Raw genomic sequence first — 18,788 nt, 5'->3', positions numbered from 1 at the left:
AGTGTGTAGTGAACTGATTCTTAACATAGGAACCCATGGTCAATGTATGCCTCGTATGACTATATGGTGCCAGTAGTCGGAAAATCCTCTCTACTTCTACTACAAGCAGTGTGAATGCACCCTTAATGGTTTACATGTTCTCAATGTTAAAGTCTACCTTCCATACAAGTCATAACAGTGGCATTTTAGATAGAGACTTCTACAAATGCCTAAAGGAGACAATACTCAGACTATTGTGGGCCAAACCCGGTGGGACCCACAGACAAAGAAAGTTGGTGTCCTGATTCCTTCCGAACACCTTTACTAGCATACAGGTGCTTCTCACAAAATTAGAATATGATCAAAAAGTTACCTTCAGTTCTTCAATACAAAAAGTGAAACTCATTATATAGAGTCATTACAGAGTGATCTATTTCAAGTGTTTATTTCTGTTAATGTTGATGATTATGGCTTACAGGCAATGAAAACACAAAAGTCATTATCTCACTGTATTAGAATACTTTATAACAGCTTGAAAAATGTTTTTAAAATCCAAAATGTCAGCCTACTGAAATGTATGTTCAAAAAATGCACTCAATACTTGGTCGGGGCTCCTTTTACATCAATTACTGCATCAATGCGGCGTGGCATGGAGGCGATCAGCCTGTGGCTGCTGAGGTGTTATGGAAGCCCAGGTTGCTTTGATAGCAGCCTTCAGCTCATCTGCATTGTTGGGTCTGGTGTCTCTCATCTTCCTCTTGACAATACTCCTTAGATTCTCTATGGGGTTACGGTCAGGCGAGTTTGCTGGACAATCAAGCACAGTGATACTGTGGTTCTTAAACCAGGTATTGGTACTTTTGGCAGTGTGGACAGGTGCCAAGTCCTGCTGGAGAATGAAATTTCCATCTCCAAAAAGCTTGTCGGCAGAGGAAAGCATGAAGTGCTCTAAAATTTCCTGATAGACGGCTGCGCTGACTTTGGTCTTGATAAAACACAGTGGACCTACACCAGCAGATGACATGGCTCCCCAAACCATCACTGATTGTGGAAACTTCACACTAGACCTCAAGCAGCTTGGATTGTGGCCTCTCCACTCTTCCTCCAGACTCTGGGACCTCAATTTCGAAATGAAATGCAAAATTTACTTTCATCTGAAAACAACACCTTGGACCACTGAGCAACAGTCCAGGTCTTTTTCTCCTTGGCCCAGGTAAGACGCTTCTGGCATTGTCTATTGATCATGAGTGGCTTGACACAAGGAATGCGACACTTGTAGCCCATGTCCTGGATACGTCTGTGTGTGGTGGCTCTTGAAGCAATGACTCCAGCAGCAGTCCACTCCTTGTGAATCTCCCCCAAATTTTTGAATGGTCTTTTCTTAATCCTTTCAAGGCTGCCGTTATCCCGGTTGCTTGTGCACCATTTTCTACCACACTTTTTCCTTCCACTCAACTTTCCATTAATATGCTTGGATACAGAACTCTATGAACAGGCAGCTTCTTTAGCAATGATCTTTTGTGGCTTACCCTCCTTGTGGAGTGGGTCAATGACTGCCTTCTGGACATCTGTCAAGTCAGCAGTCTTCCCCATGATTGTGGAGCCTATTGAAACAGACTAAGGGACCTTTTTAAACGCTTAGGAAGCCTTTGCAGGTGTTTTTTGTTAATTATTTTAAATTTACTGAGATAATGACTTTTGTGTTTTCATTGGCTGTAAGCCACAATCATCAACATTAACAGAAATAAACACTTGAAATAGATCACTTTGGTTGTAATGACTCTATATAATACACGAGTTTCACTTTTTGTATTGAAGAACTGAAATAAATTAAACTTTTTGATATTCTAATTTTGTGAGAAGCACCTGTATTTGGGGAAGGATGGTTTGGCTTTATAAATTTCAACAAGCCCCTTCCTTATTCTCAGGGGATATAAGCCACCCCAGCTTACTCCTCTCTTCTTGGAGAGCACATACAGACTTAGCCTATTGGAGGCATGCAGCAAGCATGGCTCGGCTAATTCGGCCGAAAATGATGTCCCGACAGGCACACTGACTTTCTCTGCACTATTATAATCAATGGCCCCATCAGCACATAAAACAATCCCGTTTTGCGAAGGATCGGATGCAAGCTCTGGCGGGGCCACTAAACGTAGGGTAAAGGGTTATATGAACATAGCTCAACAGCAAAATTGCTGTGAATTTATGGCAACATTTCACCCACACTGCTGTTACTGAATTAAGCTGTGGATTTGCCACTAGAAAATCCAGAAAGTGTACATTCACCCTAATCAAAAAATATTACCTAGATGCATCAGAATCATACAAGAATCCTGTACCATTTGGCTACTATGAGTAGTGAATACACCAGACAACTAGAGTCCAGTGTATTCATAGGGAGTTTGCCCCCCACCCCAGCCCCCTCCAGGGCCGTGATTAACAGATTGCGGAGTACGACTGAATACACAGCAATCTGTCAGTCCCCTCCAAAGAGGCGCTCACCACAAGAATATAGCGGGCTCATATATTGTGTGTGTATTCCTTCAGCACTCCTAGTAGCCAAATAACTTTTTTACATTTTGCATTCTAGGTGTGGAGACCTTCAGCAGTAATATATAATCCTTACATAGGGGAGCGTATTCAGCTAACAGATCAGCTTTGATACAAACTGGGAATCAGCATTGTAGTTTCAGCTCCGTTGTGCGGCTTCCTTTCTGGCATATGGCTACCTTACTGAGGAGGCAGTCCGTCAGATTGGAAGACATGCGTGTTAGTCTGCATTTAGGCCTAATTTAACACCATTCTAGGTGGAACATTATTGACTCAACCCCTAGAATATGAAAACCGATTTCCATTACTAAATAGGAGGCTAAAGGAGTGCCAGCACTATATCGGTGTAGGAAATCTAGATCTCCGCTCAGAAGCCATCACTGTGATCTTCTCAGCACTTTTAGCTGAGCCCCCACAAAAGGGTAGGTTCTTGCAAGGGGGGAGCTGATGATCAAGAACGAAATCTTCAGCAATTGCCTTTGCATAATATGAAATGTGCAGATCTAGCTGCTGTGTTCTATATTACTACTGTACAATGCCATTTTTAAGGAAGAACTGGAAAATGATGACATTAGTTCCAAAACTGTCGGCAAATAAAACCAAATGCATCGTAATGAACCTTTATTAGGTGGTTCACATTTCAGTATAAATCACACTAAAAAGATTTAAAAAAGCTATTTACACTACAGTGCTGACACCTTTAAAATGAAAAATTGATATAAATAAGCTCTATGGAAAAGCCAGGAATTGTCAAAAAGAATTCTGGCTCATCTTACAAAAAATATATATGTTAATGTCAGCTCTATCCTAGAACCTAAAACTGAAAACGTCAGAGACTTTATGTTAAACCTGCAGTGTTACAGTGCATCTGGCCCTAAGTGCTTTGATAGTTCACAGTTATGGACAGGCACTGAGGAATGTTACATCGCTACATAACTAGATTCAGTAACAGACTACAGAGCAAGCCGGAGCTTGTCCCTCCATTTACCAATCTTTACATTATTATTATTATTATTACGTCATGTAGAATAAAAAGGAAAAGAAAACTATATACAGATTTTAGCACAGAGGTTCCTCTTCTGTCCGCACATTTGGGTTTGTTGATACAGGTTGCCTTGTGTCATCTCTACTTTCTGCAGAGTCCATGTTCATTAGTCCCAAGATGGACTCCCTCTCGTTCTTGCTCTGGGGGTCCTTAATATGATCAGTCTTCAATGTATATGTCACACATTCTGCGGCTGTGGTGGAGACAGGTGGAAGGATTATATTGCCAAAAGCCTCATTCATTTGGTGGGGTGACACCGGCTCCCGTTTTACTTGCTGGGTTTTTTGCTCAAGGTCCTTCAGCTGCCAGATGTTAGAACACTGTACATGAGAGGTAATTGTGCTTGCTGCACAGAATATATTGTCTTCTCTCCCAACATCTGGTTTGATCGCACTTTCACCAGGAGTTTCTTCCAAATTACTGCTGTTCTGAGCCATTTCTGGATGGTACATCTTGAGTCGGATATGCCATGCGAGGCTACATACAGCTGACACGGTCTTGAACTGGTGCACAACGTTCCTTGGGATGAAGTAGATGTCGTCGTCATATAACTGAATCCTGGCATAGCGTATGCCTTCTCTCCGCAGCTGATTTAGCTTCGCATCATCAACCCATTGGACACACTGAAAAGGAAAAATATGGCTTATCGGTTAGTGGGAAATTGTAAAAATATAGAGAAAGCTCAGATAATGCAGTGTAAGTGTTGTGAAGTAGAACGACTAGAAAACAGATCCAGGTCACACAAGCTCACTGAGAAGGACCACCAAGTACTATCACACATGGCTAATAAATTGCTAATCTGGAAAGGAATTCAGCACAAGAACCATACATCTGAGCTTCATGAAACCTGTTTCCATTGTCGGGCAGCTGCACACAGATCTAACACCACCTTGTGCTATGGTGAACGTTGGCTGCGATGGTATAAGACGCCATCACTGAGAAGTGGACACGCGTTCTCTGGAGTGATAGTGATGGTATAAGACACCATCACTGAGCAGTGGACGCGCGTTCTCTGGAGTGATAGTGATGGTATAAGACACCATCACTGAGCAGTGGACGCGCATTCTCTGGAGTGATAGTGATGGTATAAGACACCATCACTGAGCAGTGGACGCGCATTCTCTGGAGTGATAGTGATGGTATAAGACACCATCACTGAGCAGTGGACGCGCGTTCTCTGGAGTGATAGTGATGATATAAGACACCATCACTGAGCAGTGGACGCGCGTTCTCTGGAGTGATAGTGATGGTATAAGACACCATTACTGAGCAGTGGACGCGCATTCTCTGGAGTGATAGTGATGGTATAAGACACCATCACTGAGCAGTGGACGCGCATTCTCTGGAGTGATAGTGATGGTATAAGACACCATCACTGAGCAGTGGACGCGCATTCTCTGGAGTGATAGTGATGATATAAGACACCATCACTGAGCAGTGGACGCGCGTTCTCTGGAGTGATAGTGATGGTATAAGACACCATTACTGAGCAGTGGACGCGCATTCTCTGGAGTGATAGTGATGGTATAAGACACCATCACTGAGCAGTGGACGCGCATTCTCTGGAGTGATAGTGATGGTATAAGACACCATCACTGAGCAGTGGACGCGCATTCTCTGGAGTGATAGTGATGGTATAAGACACCATCACTGAGCAGTGGACGCGCATTCTCTGGAGTGATAGTGATGGTATAAGACACCATCACTGAGCAGTGGACGCGCGTTCTCTGGAGTGATAGTGATGGTATAAGACACCATCACTGAGCAGTGGACGCGCGTTCTCTGGAGTGATAGTGATGGTATAAGACACCATTACTGAGCAGTGGACGCGCATTCTCTGGAGTGATAGTGATGGTATAAGACACCATCACTGAGCAGTGGACGCGCATTCTCTGGAGTGATAGTGATGGTATAAGACACCATCACTGAGCAGTGGACGCGCATTCTCTGGAGTGATAGTGATGGTATAAGACACCATCACTGAGCAGTGGACGCGCGTTCTCTGGAGTGATAGTGATGGTATAAGACACCATCACTGAGCAGTGGACGCGCGTTCTCTGGAGTGATAGTGATGGTATAAGACACCATTACTGAGCAGTGGACGCGCATTCTCTGGAGTGATAGTGATGGTATAAGACACCATCACTGAGCAGTGGACGCGCATTCTCTGGAGTGATAGTGATGGTATAAGACACCATCACTGAGCAGTGGACGCGCATTCTCTGGAGTGATAGTGATGGTATAAGACACCATCACTGAGCAGTGGACGCGCATTCTCTGGAGTGATAGTGATGGTATAAGACACCATCACTGAGCAGTGGACGCGCGTTCTCTGGAGTGATAGTGATGGTATAAGACACCATCACTGAGCAGTGGACGCGCGTTCTCTGGAGTGATAGTGATGGTATAAGACACCATTACTGAGCAGTGGACACGCGTTCTCAGCAACACCATAGTAGTGTAAAATCCAGTCTCCTCTGAAGCTCCACATATAACTGAACTTCAGGTGATGACCAGATGGCAGCGACAAGGGCCTTAAGCAGGTCCCCGATGCAGCCATAGTAATCCTTCGTGTCACAGGGTTAGGTGCAAGAAGGGTTGCACTTTCCATTCAATGCCGTATCTCTGACAGCGGCATTTAAGACAACAGTGATATTGTGTTAAAGGAAAGCCATCATCAGAAAATTATTATTGAAATCAGATTTTTATGTTGCATGTATTTTTGGAAAAAGAAAAGGATTGACATGAAAAAAATAAAAATAAAAACAAAACAAAAAAGCAAAGTTGGCAATCTGGAAATTTTCACACTAGCGCTTTCTATTTTCGTATTCTGAATAAATATTGCAGTATGGGAAGAAAAGAACATTGACATTTTTGTTCAAAAATTCATTTAACACAAAAACCTGATGTAAACAATGACATTCCTTTAACGTATTATCCAATGATTAAAGTGTGGACATCCCTTTCAGTGTTGGATAGAATAGTCAACCTTTTCAGGTCAATGGCTGATTAGTATCCTAGCACGTTTGCTCATTATTAGTGTTGAGCGAGTATGTTCTATTAACCCTTTCGCAGAGTATGCTCGGGCCGAGCTCCGAGTATTTACAGCTGCTCAGTGATATGGTTGAATCGCTCCCGTGTGCATGATTTGCAACTGTTTGACAGTTTTATTACATGTGAGGAATGTCTATTAAATTACACATTCCTCCCATGTAATAAAGCTGTCAAACTGTCGCAAATCATGCACACGGGAGCGATTCAACCTTATCACCGAGCAGCTGTAAATACTCGGACAGAACATACTCGCTCAACACTACTCATTATTGATCAGCTTTAACAGTCTGAAAAGCATTCTCACATGGTCAGGGTGAAAATTGAATCCAAATTATTAAGGAGCATTATAGGAGTTAAATACAGACTGCCAAAAGTCATTTTCAAAAACATTTATATAGGCCAGTATGTGTGACATGTCCTATGGAATAAGACATGTGCATGATACCTGCCGGCTTCTAGCAAACACCTGTCAATGGCACCTTCTCAGGGCCCCTAACCTTCTGATGTGGAAATGAGTAACACTTTACAAACACATTGCAGGAAAGGAAATTGTAAAATCAGGTTACCTGGGACAGCGGGGGTTCATGCAGGTCTAGCTGCAATCTTTGTACCACCTCTAAGAAATCTTCAGCATGAAAACATATTACATCTTTGGTTATCCGAGGCTGTTCATTCCTTAATTGTGGGTAAAGAAAATATATTACAGGAGCAGCACAATTTCTACACATATCATTTATCTGAAAACATATAGTGGGTCCTTGGTTGTAGTGTGGGGGCTTCATGTGACTCAGGCTGCACCAATCACAACTGTACACCAGTATCCAGTGATGGCCGACACTCTGGCTCATAGATGTGGTTCAACTACAGGATTACACAAGCTCAGCAGATCAGGTCAGGTGCATGGAAACAAAATGTTTGCAAATACTTTGACAGATTTTGTTTTGTTTTTAAGATCTGAAAAGCATTCTCACTTAATTGAGAGGTTTCATTTAATTAAGCAATATCAATTTAAGAATTACTGTATTTTTAGGATTATAAGACGCACATTACCTTAAGATACACCCCAGGTTTAAATAGCAGAGCATAAGAAAAACATTTTTCCTATTAAAACTTCCCTGACGGTGTAAATTGGAGAGGTCATTAGCACTAATTTTAATGTACTAAGGTAAAATAGGGAGGTAATAAATCTATTGTTGGAGTCTCACTGCAGTGTGTACTATACACACACACTGTTACATACACACACAGCTCTGCTACATGCACATTTATATACACACACTTCTGCTACATGCACATTTACATACACAGTTCTGCTATATGCACATTTATATACACACACTTCTGCTACATGCACATTTACATACACATACTCTATACATTGCATCTGACAATTCCTGATCGGAACCAGAGTGGAGGCTGTACAAGCTGAGCAGCTGAAAGACCTTCCACATAATTAACGCAAGGACCTTTGAGGTCATGTGATCAGTCCCAAGACCTGGAAGGTCCTTGAATTAATCGGGTGGAAGGTCCTTCAGCTGCTCAGATCAGGTACTAGTAAGCTTACTCTCCTGCTCTGCACCGATCACATAGATCAGTGTGGAGCCGGAGAGGAGAGAGCATTTCTTGCAGTGATCGGGAAGGACAACGTGTCAGCATTATCCTCCATCTCAGGAAGCTGCCTCTGGACTACAAGAAGCATGAACTTTTTAACCAGAATTTTTCTTGTTAAAAAAGTGTGTCTTTTGGTCCGAAAAATATGATATTTAAAAAGGTACAGTTATTCCAGGTCAGTGGCCTTTGGTTTTACAAATAAAGCGACAACTCCCAGCATCCTGGCAGTTGGAGACTACAGTTTTAGGATTCTGAACTATCTGAAAGTGTAAATACTTAAGAGTAACCGTTATTTTAATTCTCATTTCATAAAAATCAATAGTACACATGGAAATAAGCAAGTTCATATTAGGTCTTATCAGCAAAATGTGCTTTTTCATCCTAGATTGAGTTTTCACTTAATTTATGAAATAAAATCTGTATTCAGTCCCATCTCTCACACACACACACTCACCCCCCCCACCCCCCAAAATAAACAGATCTCGTGTGTGTCTTAGAAGAGTCCTTATGGACCCACCATAATCGGATCCTTCTATGGGAAACGCTCTTCCTGGCCAGGAAACAATAGCCCTCAGGTGGATGGGGGCTTGAACCCTTTCCTTATCTCAATGGAAAAATTTAATTAATATGAAAATTTCCTATGATAGTTTGGTATGCAAAAAGAGGATGGTCCTAAAAAATGTACTAAAATGTATTGTGGATTGTGTGCATCTCCTAGGACGTCTTCTTCTTGTAACACCCTCAGGTCCCACCTGCCTCTGACCTTGGTAGAGTGATCTGAGCCGATGTTTCCAAAGTTCTGATCCCTGATGCTGGAGAGAAGTTGGGTCCCGAGCTGGGGATACATAGATATTACAGTATTTTGTAGATGTTATTTTTTATTTACAGTTTATTATTGAATACAGGTGTCCTGTATGTTGACTTTACAAAAATGTACACCATGAATCCATGATTTAGCAAAAAAAGGTGAATATCCAGCTGCGAATCCAGTTAAAAATTGTCTTTATTGGAATCTTTAAATTAAAATAATAGCTCCATGACAGGGGAGATCATGTCAATGACAGACAAAGTTACGCGCTTCAAACTGTGACAAAGGTCGCCAGGATGTGTTTGAAAAGCGTAACTTTTAGTCTGTCATTGCGATGATCTCCCTTGTCATGGAGCTAATATTTTAATTTAAAGTTTCCAATAATTTTTAACTGAATTCGGAGCTGGAAACTCACCTTTTTTGCTACGTATCAAGTCTGGTCGGGACGAACTTTCCGTGCTCCTGCACACAGAACCGCAATAGGTGAGCTGGCTTTTTTTCTATTTGATTGTATGAACAATCCATGATGTACCTTGCTGTATACTTGGTGAGAGTAAAATAAAACGTGTTTAAAAACTGTATTCGGTGAAGACAGACATTACTGAGATAGCAGATGGCAGGTGGTGATTTTACAACTGTATGGAGGAGAGTGCGAGGAGCTAGAGGCGGACAGACATTCTACTGCAAGTTCTCCTAAAACCACAGTTACAGTTCTTCATAGAACTTTTTGAGCCCCAAATTCATCTCAGTAATGGGAAAGTCTGTATTCAACGAAGATCAATTTTTCTAGTGAATTTTGATAATGATTGATCAGTCCAGGAAAAGAAAGAAGCAGATTTCCCTGAAAAGGTATATAAAAAAATGTATTGTTTTCACGTGTACTATTCATTTCTGTGAAAAAACATGACTGTTAGGCTATATTCACAGGTAGCATTTTTTGCCTTTTTTATGCAAAGCAGCTGAGTTTTACACCACCAGCAAAAAACTATGAGATTTCAGAAATCCATGCAAACACTTATTTTCCTGACTGAATTTGAGAACTACAGAATTTATCCAAGTCTGCAGAATGTCAAATCTGTTAAAGTTTTTACTGTTTTTTCCCCCATAGACAACAATGAGAAAATGCTGCAAAAAAAACCCCCACAGTTTTATTCACCAATAACACAGCAAAACCTAACTATAAGGCTGTGAGCCCACAATGTGTTTTTTAAGTGTTTCCGCAGCGGCAATTCCACCGCGGAAATGCTTAAAAATCGCTTGGTAATATGTCTGCCATGTTCCCCAATGATAATCCGCATGTGCTCTGCACATGCTGCGGAAATTTCCGCTGCGGATTATCATTGCGGAAAAATCCGCAGCACTACCATTAATTTTGCATAATCGCGGCGTTTTCGCCGCCATTGACTTGCACTGAATCGCATAATATCCGTATGACTACATGTGAGTATAAACATTATACTCATATTCTGATGGCCCCCGGGTCTCCTCAGCGATGCGTCCTAGCTGCCGGCGATGGTCTAAAAGGACCTTCCATGACGTCATTTAGTCATGCAACAGGTCACGCGACCACTGACGTCGGCGGTCCGGTGACCTGTCACATGACTAAATGACGTAATGGAAGGTCCTTTTAGACCACCGCGAGCCACCCAACACACTGGACGCACTGGATAAGGAGACCGGGGGTCATAAGAAGGTGAGTATAATGTTTATTTTTTACCATTTTTTATAACTATCAACTTGGTCGCACTATAAAAATCCATGCCTGTTGCATGGATCTATATAGTGTGACCAAGTTGTCAAGCACTTTCCAAGTGATGCTCAAAATCGCCTGGAAAGCGCTTGAGAAACCGCATGCGAAATCGCATGTGAAAAACGCAGGATATACGCTTGCACCTGGCAGGAAAAAAGCTTGTACAATCCGCATGTACAATCCGCATGCGTTTTTTCTGCCAGGGAGATGCAGAAACGCTCAGTAAAAATCCAGAGCATTTCTGCATCATGGGCACATAGCCTTAAACATGTACTTCAGACAAAGCACGCAAAACAAACGCTGCAATACCTGAGTTTTGATAGTGTGTGTGTGAACATAGCCTTATCCTTTAACCCCTTCACCCCCCGAAACCGGTCTTCACCTTCCTGACAAGGCCAATTTTTTTTAATTCTAACCAGTGTAAATTTATAAGGTAATAACTCAGTGCACAGATAGACGGGTCGGGAGGAAACAATGTGCTCTGTGTGAGCGGCGCTTTGTGCATGCCCTGGAAGTGAGGGAGACCAGTGCACGGAAGGGGGGTGATATGGTAAATAAACACATAGGCGGGGATTTCAGGGATTACTAAGAAAGGCAGGGATTTCTTGGAGTCCGGGGGACACCAAGCCTGTGCAAAACAGAGTTGATAAAAACACATTTCTCTGCAATCAAACCTCTACTACGGGCCATACAGGTATGTATATTGAAGGAAATAAGTATTTGATCCCTTGCTGTTTTTGTAAGTTTGCCTACTGACAAAGACATGAACAGTCTATAATTTTAAGGGTAGGTTAATTTTAACATTGAGACAGAATATCCCCCCAAAAAAAAAGAAAAAAAAAATCACATTGTATAAATTAGATAATTTTTTTTTGCATTTTGCAGTGAGAAATAAGGATTTGATCCCCTACAAACCATTAGGAGCTCCTACAGACCAGTTAGACGCTCCTAATCAACTCGTTACCTGGATTAACCCCTTTACAACCCAAGGTGGTTTGCACGTTGCTGACCAGGCCAATTTTTACATTTCTGACCCCTGTCACTTTATGAGGTAATTACTCTGAAACGCTTCAACGGATCCCACTGATTCTGAGACTTTTTTCGTGACATATTGTACTTCATGACTGTGGTAAAATTTCTTCGACTTGCGTTTATTTGTGAAAAAAATGAAAATTTGGCAAAAATGTTGAAAATTTTGCAATTTTCAAAATTTGAATTTAAATCAGAGAGATATGTCACACAAAAGAGTTAATAAACAACATTTCCCACATGTCTACTTTACATCAACACAATTTTGGAACCAAAATTTATTTTTTATTTTTTTATTGGGGAGCTATAAGGGTTAAAAGTTGACCAGCGATTTCTCATTTTTCCAACAAAATTTACAAAACCATTTTTTTAGGGACCACATCACATTTAAAGTCACTTTGAGGGGTCTTTATGACAGAAAATACCCCAAAGTGACACCATTCTAAAAACTGCACCCCTCAAGGTGCTCAAAACCACATTCAAGAACTTTATTAACCCTTCAGGTGATTCACAGGAATTTTTGGAATGTGGAAGAAAAAAATGAGCATTTAACTTTTTTCACAAAAATGTTACTTTAGACCCAATTTTTTTTATTTTCGCAGGGATAACAGGAAAAAATGGACCCCAAAATTTGTTGTGCAATTTCCCCTGAGCACGCAAATACCCCATATGTGGGGGGAAAACCACTGTTTGGGCGCGCGGCAGAGTTCGGAAAGGAAGGAGCGCCATTTGACTTTTTGATTGTAAAATTTGCTTGAATAATTAGTGGACACCATGTTGCGTTTGGAGAGCCCCTGATGTGCCTAAACAGTGGAAACCCCCCACAAGTGACACCATTTTGGAAACTAGACCCCTCAGGGAACTTATCTAGATGTGTGGTGAGCACCCTGAACCCCCAAGTGCTTTACAGAAGTTTATAACATGGAGCCGTGGAAAAAAAAAAAAAAATCTAACTTATTTTTCCACAAAAATGATGTTTTAGCCCCAAATTTTTTTATTTTCACAAGGGTAAGAGGAGAAAATGGACCCCAAAAACTTTTGTATAATTTCTCCTGAGTACGCCAATACCCCATATGTGGGGAAAATACAGTGTTTGGGCGCACGGCAGAGTTCAGAAGGGAAGGAGCACTGTGACTTTTTGAACGCAAAGTTGGCTGGAATAGAGAGCGGACGCCATGTCGCGTTTGGAGAGCCCCTGATGTGCCTAAATAGTGGAAACCCCCCACAAGTGACCCCTTTTTGGAAACTACACCCCTCAAGGATTTTATCAAGGGGTATAAGTGAACATTTTGAACCCAGAGGTACGACACAGAATTTGATAACATAGGTCATCATATTGAATAAGTTGTCATTAGTCTTGAGCGCAAGTGCTCGCTACTTGAGTTTGCATCAGGTACTCAGGTATGCACCATGTATCACGGGTGCTCGAGTGACATGCTTGAGTCCCCGCTCGTATGTTTCACGGTTATTAGACACCCTAAAAAAACCATGCGGGGATCGCTCGTGCATGGCAGGCAATCCCCGCAAGGTTTTTTTGGCCACGAAGCATATGGGGCGGAGACTCGAGTACCCACGAAACTTAGTGAATACCTGAGTACCCGATGCAAACTCAAGTAGCAAGCACTTGCGCTCAACACTACTCGCCATATCATCATTTTTTCTTCTTTTTTTTTAAACTTTTGAAAAAAATCCCAACCCTAACCCTAGCCCAACCCTAACCATAACCATAACCCGAGAGTTTACTTTTTATGCCGTTCCTCGTGCGGTATAAGTGATTAGACGACTTTATTCTTCGGGTCGGTGCGATTACAGCGATACCAGAATCATATAGGGTTTTTATGATTGACAGCTGTCACACACTAAAAGACGCATTTTTTTTGTAAAATCTAGTTTTTGCATCGCCATATTTGGAGAGCTATAATTTTTTCATATTTTGGCCGAAGAAGTCATGTGACGGCTTGCTTTTTGCGGGATGAGTTGACGTTTTTATTGGTGCCATTTTCAGGCACGTGACATTTTTTGATCGCTTTCTATTCCGATTTTTGGGAGGCAGAATAAACAAAAACCAACAATTCATGAATTGTTTTTATTTTTTTTTCTTTATTTTTTTTATGCTGTTCCACGTTTGGTAAAATTTATAAGGTAGCTTTATTCTTCAGGTCATTACGTTTACAGCGGTACCACATTTATATCGTTTTTCTATGTTTTGGCGCTTTTACACACTAAAAGCTATTTTATAGAAAAAAATATTTTTTTGCATCGCTTTATTCTGAGAGCTATAACTTTTTTATTTTTTGGCTGATGGAGCTGTATGGCGGCTTGATTTTTTGCGAGACAAGATGACATTTTCAGCGGTACCATTTTTATTTATATTCGTCATTTTGATCGTGTGTTATTCCATTTTTGGTTTGGCGGTATGATAAAGCATTGTTTTTTTTCTTAGTTTTTTATTTATTTTTTTTACTGTGTTCACTAAAGGGGTTAAGTAGTGGGACAGTTTTATACGTCAGGTCGTTTCGGACGCGGCGATACCAAATGTGTGCACTTTTATTGTTTTTTTTTTAATATAAATAAATTTATTGATGGGTACATTATATTTTTATTTTTGGTGGATTTTTTTAAAAATATTTTTACAATTTTTTTTTTTTCTTTTCACTTTGACACTTTTTTTACTTTTATTCTTTGTCCCACTATGGGACTTTCACTTTTTTTTTATTCTGATCGCCTGTATAGCACAGGAATGCAGCACCATCCCTGTGCTATACAGGCTGTCAGTGCTGCAGATGCAGAAGATATTTTGGTCATGCACTGCGCATGACCAAAATTTCTTCCTGCTGTCTGGTGACCCGGATGTTGTCATGGCAACATCGGGTTATCATGGAAACATCCGGGAAGCCACGGCAGACAGCGCTGGAGGCCGGCAGGAGAGGTGAGTATCCCGATAAACTCCCCTTGCCACCGCAATGCTGCGATCGACTTCAATCGCAGCATTGCGGGGGTTAATGTGCCGGGAGCGAAGCGGGACCGCTCCCAGCACATAGCTCCGGGTGTCAGCTGTGACAATCAGCTGACACCTTGCAGCTGTGACAATCAGCTGACACCTTGCAGCAATCGCGCCCACACACAGGCTGTGCGGGCGTGATCGCAAAGACATATTAATACATGTCAGGCTCTTAAAGCCCAGGGCGCAGATACGAATTAATACGTCTTGGGCTTTAAAGGGGTTAAAGACAGCTGTCTTACATAGTCACCTGTATTAAAGACTCCTGTCCACAGACTCAATTAATAAGTCAGACTCTAACCTCTACAACATGGGCAAGACAAAAGAGCTTTCTAAGGATGTCGGGGACAAGATAATAGACCAGCAAAAGCTGGAATGGGCTACAAAACCATAAGTAAGACGCTGGGTGAGAAGGAGAAAACTGTTGGTGCAATAGTAAGAAAATGGAAGAAATACAAAATGACTGTCAACTGACATTGATCTGGGGCACTATACAAAACCTCACCTCGTGGGGTATCCTTGATCATGAGAAAGGTGAGAGATAAGCCTATAACTACATGGGGGGAACTTGTTAATGATTTTAACACAGCTGGGACCACAATCACCAAGAAAACCATTGGTAACACATTACGCCTTAATTGTTTAAAATCCTGAAGTGCCCGCAAAGTCCCCCTGCTCAAGAAGGCACATGTGCAGGCCCGTCTGAAGTTTGCCAATGAACACCTGGATGATTCGGTGAGTTAGGCTGCTTGCCCACTGTGCGTTTTTCAAGCGTTTTTGCCCCGGAGTTTCCGCAGCGAAAATGCTTAAAAAAAGCTTGGTAATTAGTGTTGAGTGAGTATGTTCTATTAACCCTTTCGCCGAGTATGCTCGGGCTGAGCTCCGAGTATTTATAGCTGCTCGGTGATAAGGTTGAATCGTTCCCGTGTGCATGATTTGCGACTGTTTGACAGTTTTATTACATGTGAGGAATGTCTATTTCTTACACATTCCTCACATGTAATAAAGCTGTCAAACAGTTGCAAATCATGCACACGGGAGCCGATTCAACCATATCATCGAGCAGCTATAAATACTCGGAGCTCGGCCCGAGCGTACTCGGACAGAACATACTTGCTCAACCCTATTGGTAATACGTGCCCCATGGTCCCCAATGATAATCCACATGCGCTATGCACATGCTGCGGAATTTTCCGCTGCGGATTATCATTGCGGAAAAATCCGCAGCATGTCCATTAATTTTGCGGACACGCAGCGTAATTGCCGCCATTGACTTGCATTGAAACGCTTAATATCCGCATCACTACATGTGCACATGCGGATATTAAGCGATTCAATGTGCGGAGACTCTCCTCCAGACCCGGGTACCATAGTACCTGTAAAAAAAAAAAAAGAATTTAAAATAAAAAAATATACATTATACTCACCTTCTGATGTCCCCCGGTCTCCTGTACGATGCACTGCTGATGTCGGCGGCCGCGTGACCTGTCACATGACTAAATGACGTCATGGAAGGTCCTTTTACACCACCGCGAACAGTCGGGGAGCCAGGACGCTTCGTACAGGAGACTGGGGGACATCGGAAGGTGAGTATAATGTTTTTTGTTTGTTTTTTTATCATTTTTATTATATTTAACTATTACTTGGTCACACTATATAAATCCATGTCTGTTGCATGGATTTATATAGTGTGAACAAGTTGTCAAGCACTTTTCCAAGTGATGCTAAAATTGCTTGGAAAAGCGCTCGATAACCCGCATGCGGAAATGCATGCAAAAACGCTTGACAAACGCTTCTACCTGGCAGGAAAAACCGCATGCGTTTTTCCTGCCAGGGAGATGCAGAAAAAATCTGCAGCATTTCTCAATCGTGGGCACTTAGCCATATTGGGAGAAGGTGCTGAGCTCTGAGGAGACAAAAATTGAGCTCTTTGGCATTAACTCAACTCGCCGTGTTTGGAGGAAGAGAAATGCTGCCTATGACCCAAAGAACACCATCTCCACTGTCAAGAATGGAGGTGGAAACATTATGTTTTGGGGGTGTTTCTCTGCTAAGGGCACAGGACTACTTCACCGCATCAATGGGAGAATGGATGGAGCCATGTACCGTAAAATCCTGAGTGACAACCTCCTTCACTCGGCCAGAACATTAAAAATGGGTCGTGGCTGGATCTTCCAGCAAGACAATGACCCAAAACGAAGCACAGTAAGGTCATGGAGTGGCCTAGCCAGTCTCCAGACCTTAATCTCATAGAAACCTTGTGGGAGTTGAAGCTACGAGTTGCCAAGCGACAGCCTCAAAATCTGAATGATTTAGAGATGATCTGCAAAGACCAAAATATCTCCTGACATGTACGCAACCCTCATCATCAACGTCAAAAACAGGCTGAAAGTTGTGCTTGCCAACAAGGGTTTTGCCACCAAGTATTAAGTGTTGTTTGCCAGAGGGATCAAATACTTATTTCTCACTGCAAAATGCAAATAAATTTATACAATGTGATTTTCTTGATTTTTTTTTTTTTTGGGGGGGGGGGGGGGATATTCTATCTCAATATTAAAATTATAAACTGTTCATGTCTTAGTCAGTGGGCAAACTTACAAAAACAGCAATGGATCAAATAATTCTTTCCTTCACTGTATAGATTTACTTTTCTATGCCCTGTATGCCCATAGTAGAGGTCTGATATCTCCCGGGGGGTGACAGATTCCCTTTAATTTTTATGCCCTTAAATCAGAGAGTTATGTTACACAAAATAGTTAATACATAACATTTCCCACATGTCTACTTTACATCAGCACAATTTTGTAAACACAATTTTTTACGAAGTTAAGGGTTAAAAGTTGATCCTCAATTTCTCATTTTTCCAACTAAGTTTACAAAACCATTTTATAGGGATCACATCAAATTTGAAGTGACTTTGAGGGGTCTAGAAGACAGAACATACCTAAAAGTGACACCATTCTAAAAACTGCACCCAAGTAGTTTTTTAACCCTTCAGGTGCTTCACATGAATTAATGGAATGTGGAAGGAAAAAGAAACATTTAACTTTTTCACAACAATTTAACTTTAAATTTTGTTTAGCTGGAATAATTAGGCTGTGTGCCCACTATGCGTTTTTCAAGCGTTTTAGATGCAGAATTTCCACAGCAGAAAAGTTTTAGAAAAACGCTTGGTAATACGTTCTGTGGGTATGCTGCGGAATTTTCAGTGCGGAAAAATCAACAGCATGTCCATTATTTGTGCGTTTCCGCATGCGGATTTGACTACTCAATGCATTTGAAAAACGCAAGTCAAATCCGCATGTAAAAACGCTGCAAAAACGCTTAAAAAACGCAAGCGTTTATACTGCCAAGGACATGCAGAAACACTGCGGAAATTTTCTGCTTCAATTCTGCATCGTGGGCACATAGCCTTAGCGGACGCTATGTCACGTTTGGAGAGCCCCTGATGTACCTAAACAGTGGAAACCCCCCACAAGTGACCCCATTTTAGAAACTAGACCTCTCAGTGAACTTATCCAGATGTGTGGTGAGCACCTTAAGACCCCAAGTGCTTTACAGAACTTTATAAAGTTGAGCCATGGAAAAAAATATATATATTTTTCCAGTAAGAATATCTTTTAGCCCCAAATTTTGCATTTTCACAAGGGTAACAGGAGAAAATGGCCCTCAAAATTTATTGTGCAATTTCTACACAGATACCCAATATGAGGTCGAAAACTACTTTTGAGGTACAGTGCAAAGCTCAGAAGGGAGGAGGCGCCATATTGGACTTCAGGCTTTGCTGGACTGGTTTGACGGTGCCATGTCACATTGGTAGTGCCCCTGGAGGAACCAGATCAGCCGAACCCACATAAGTGAGACAATTTTACAAACTACACCTCTAAATTAATTCATCTAGGGGATCATATTGACACTACAGGTGGATCACAGAATTTTACATCATTGGGCAGTGAAGAAA

The 18,788-nt window shown here is 41.6% G+C and overlaps 1 protein-coding gene across 2 annotated transcripts in view; it reads right to left on the bottom strand.

The window, feature by feature from the left end:
• Positions 1 to 3,137: 3,137 nt before the first annotated feature.
• Positions 3,138 to 18,788, bottom strand: part of RSBN1L (round spermatid basic protein 1 like) — a 77,098-nt gene continuing 61,447 nt past the window's right edge. Inside the window, exons 7-9 of one of the 2 annotated variants that reach the window (XM_073652286.1) lie at positions 9,003 to 9,074; positions 7,195 to 7,303; positions 3,138 to 4,197 (exon numbers count right to left, since the gene is read on the bottom strand). In XM_073652286.1, the coding sequence (XP_073508387.1) occupies positions 3,589 to 4,197; positions 7,195 to 7,303; positions 9,003 to 9,074 (790 nt within the window). In that variant the 3' untranslated portion in view covers positions 3,138 to 3,588. The remainder of the gene's footprint in view (positions 4,198 to 7,194; positions 7,304 to 9,002; positions 9,075 to 18,788) is intronic. The other variant, XM_073652287.1, reaches the window with a different exon arrangement.

This window comes from Phyllobates terribilis, unplaced genomic scaffold, assembly GCF_046119375.1.
Source record: "Phyllobates terribilis strain yellow unplaced genomic scaffold, ASM4611937v1 Scaffold_11__3_contigs__length_659146591, whole genome shotgun sequence".
NCBI lineage: Eukaryota > Metazoa > Chordata > Amphibia > Anura > Dendrobatidae > Phyllobates > Phyllobates terribilis.
This window is presented reverse-complemented; position numbering and strand designations above follow the sequence as displayed.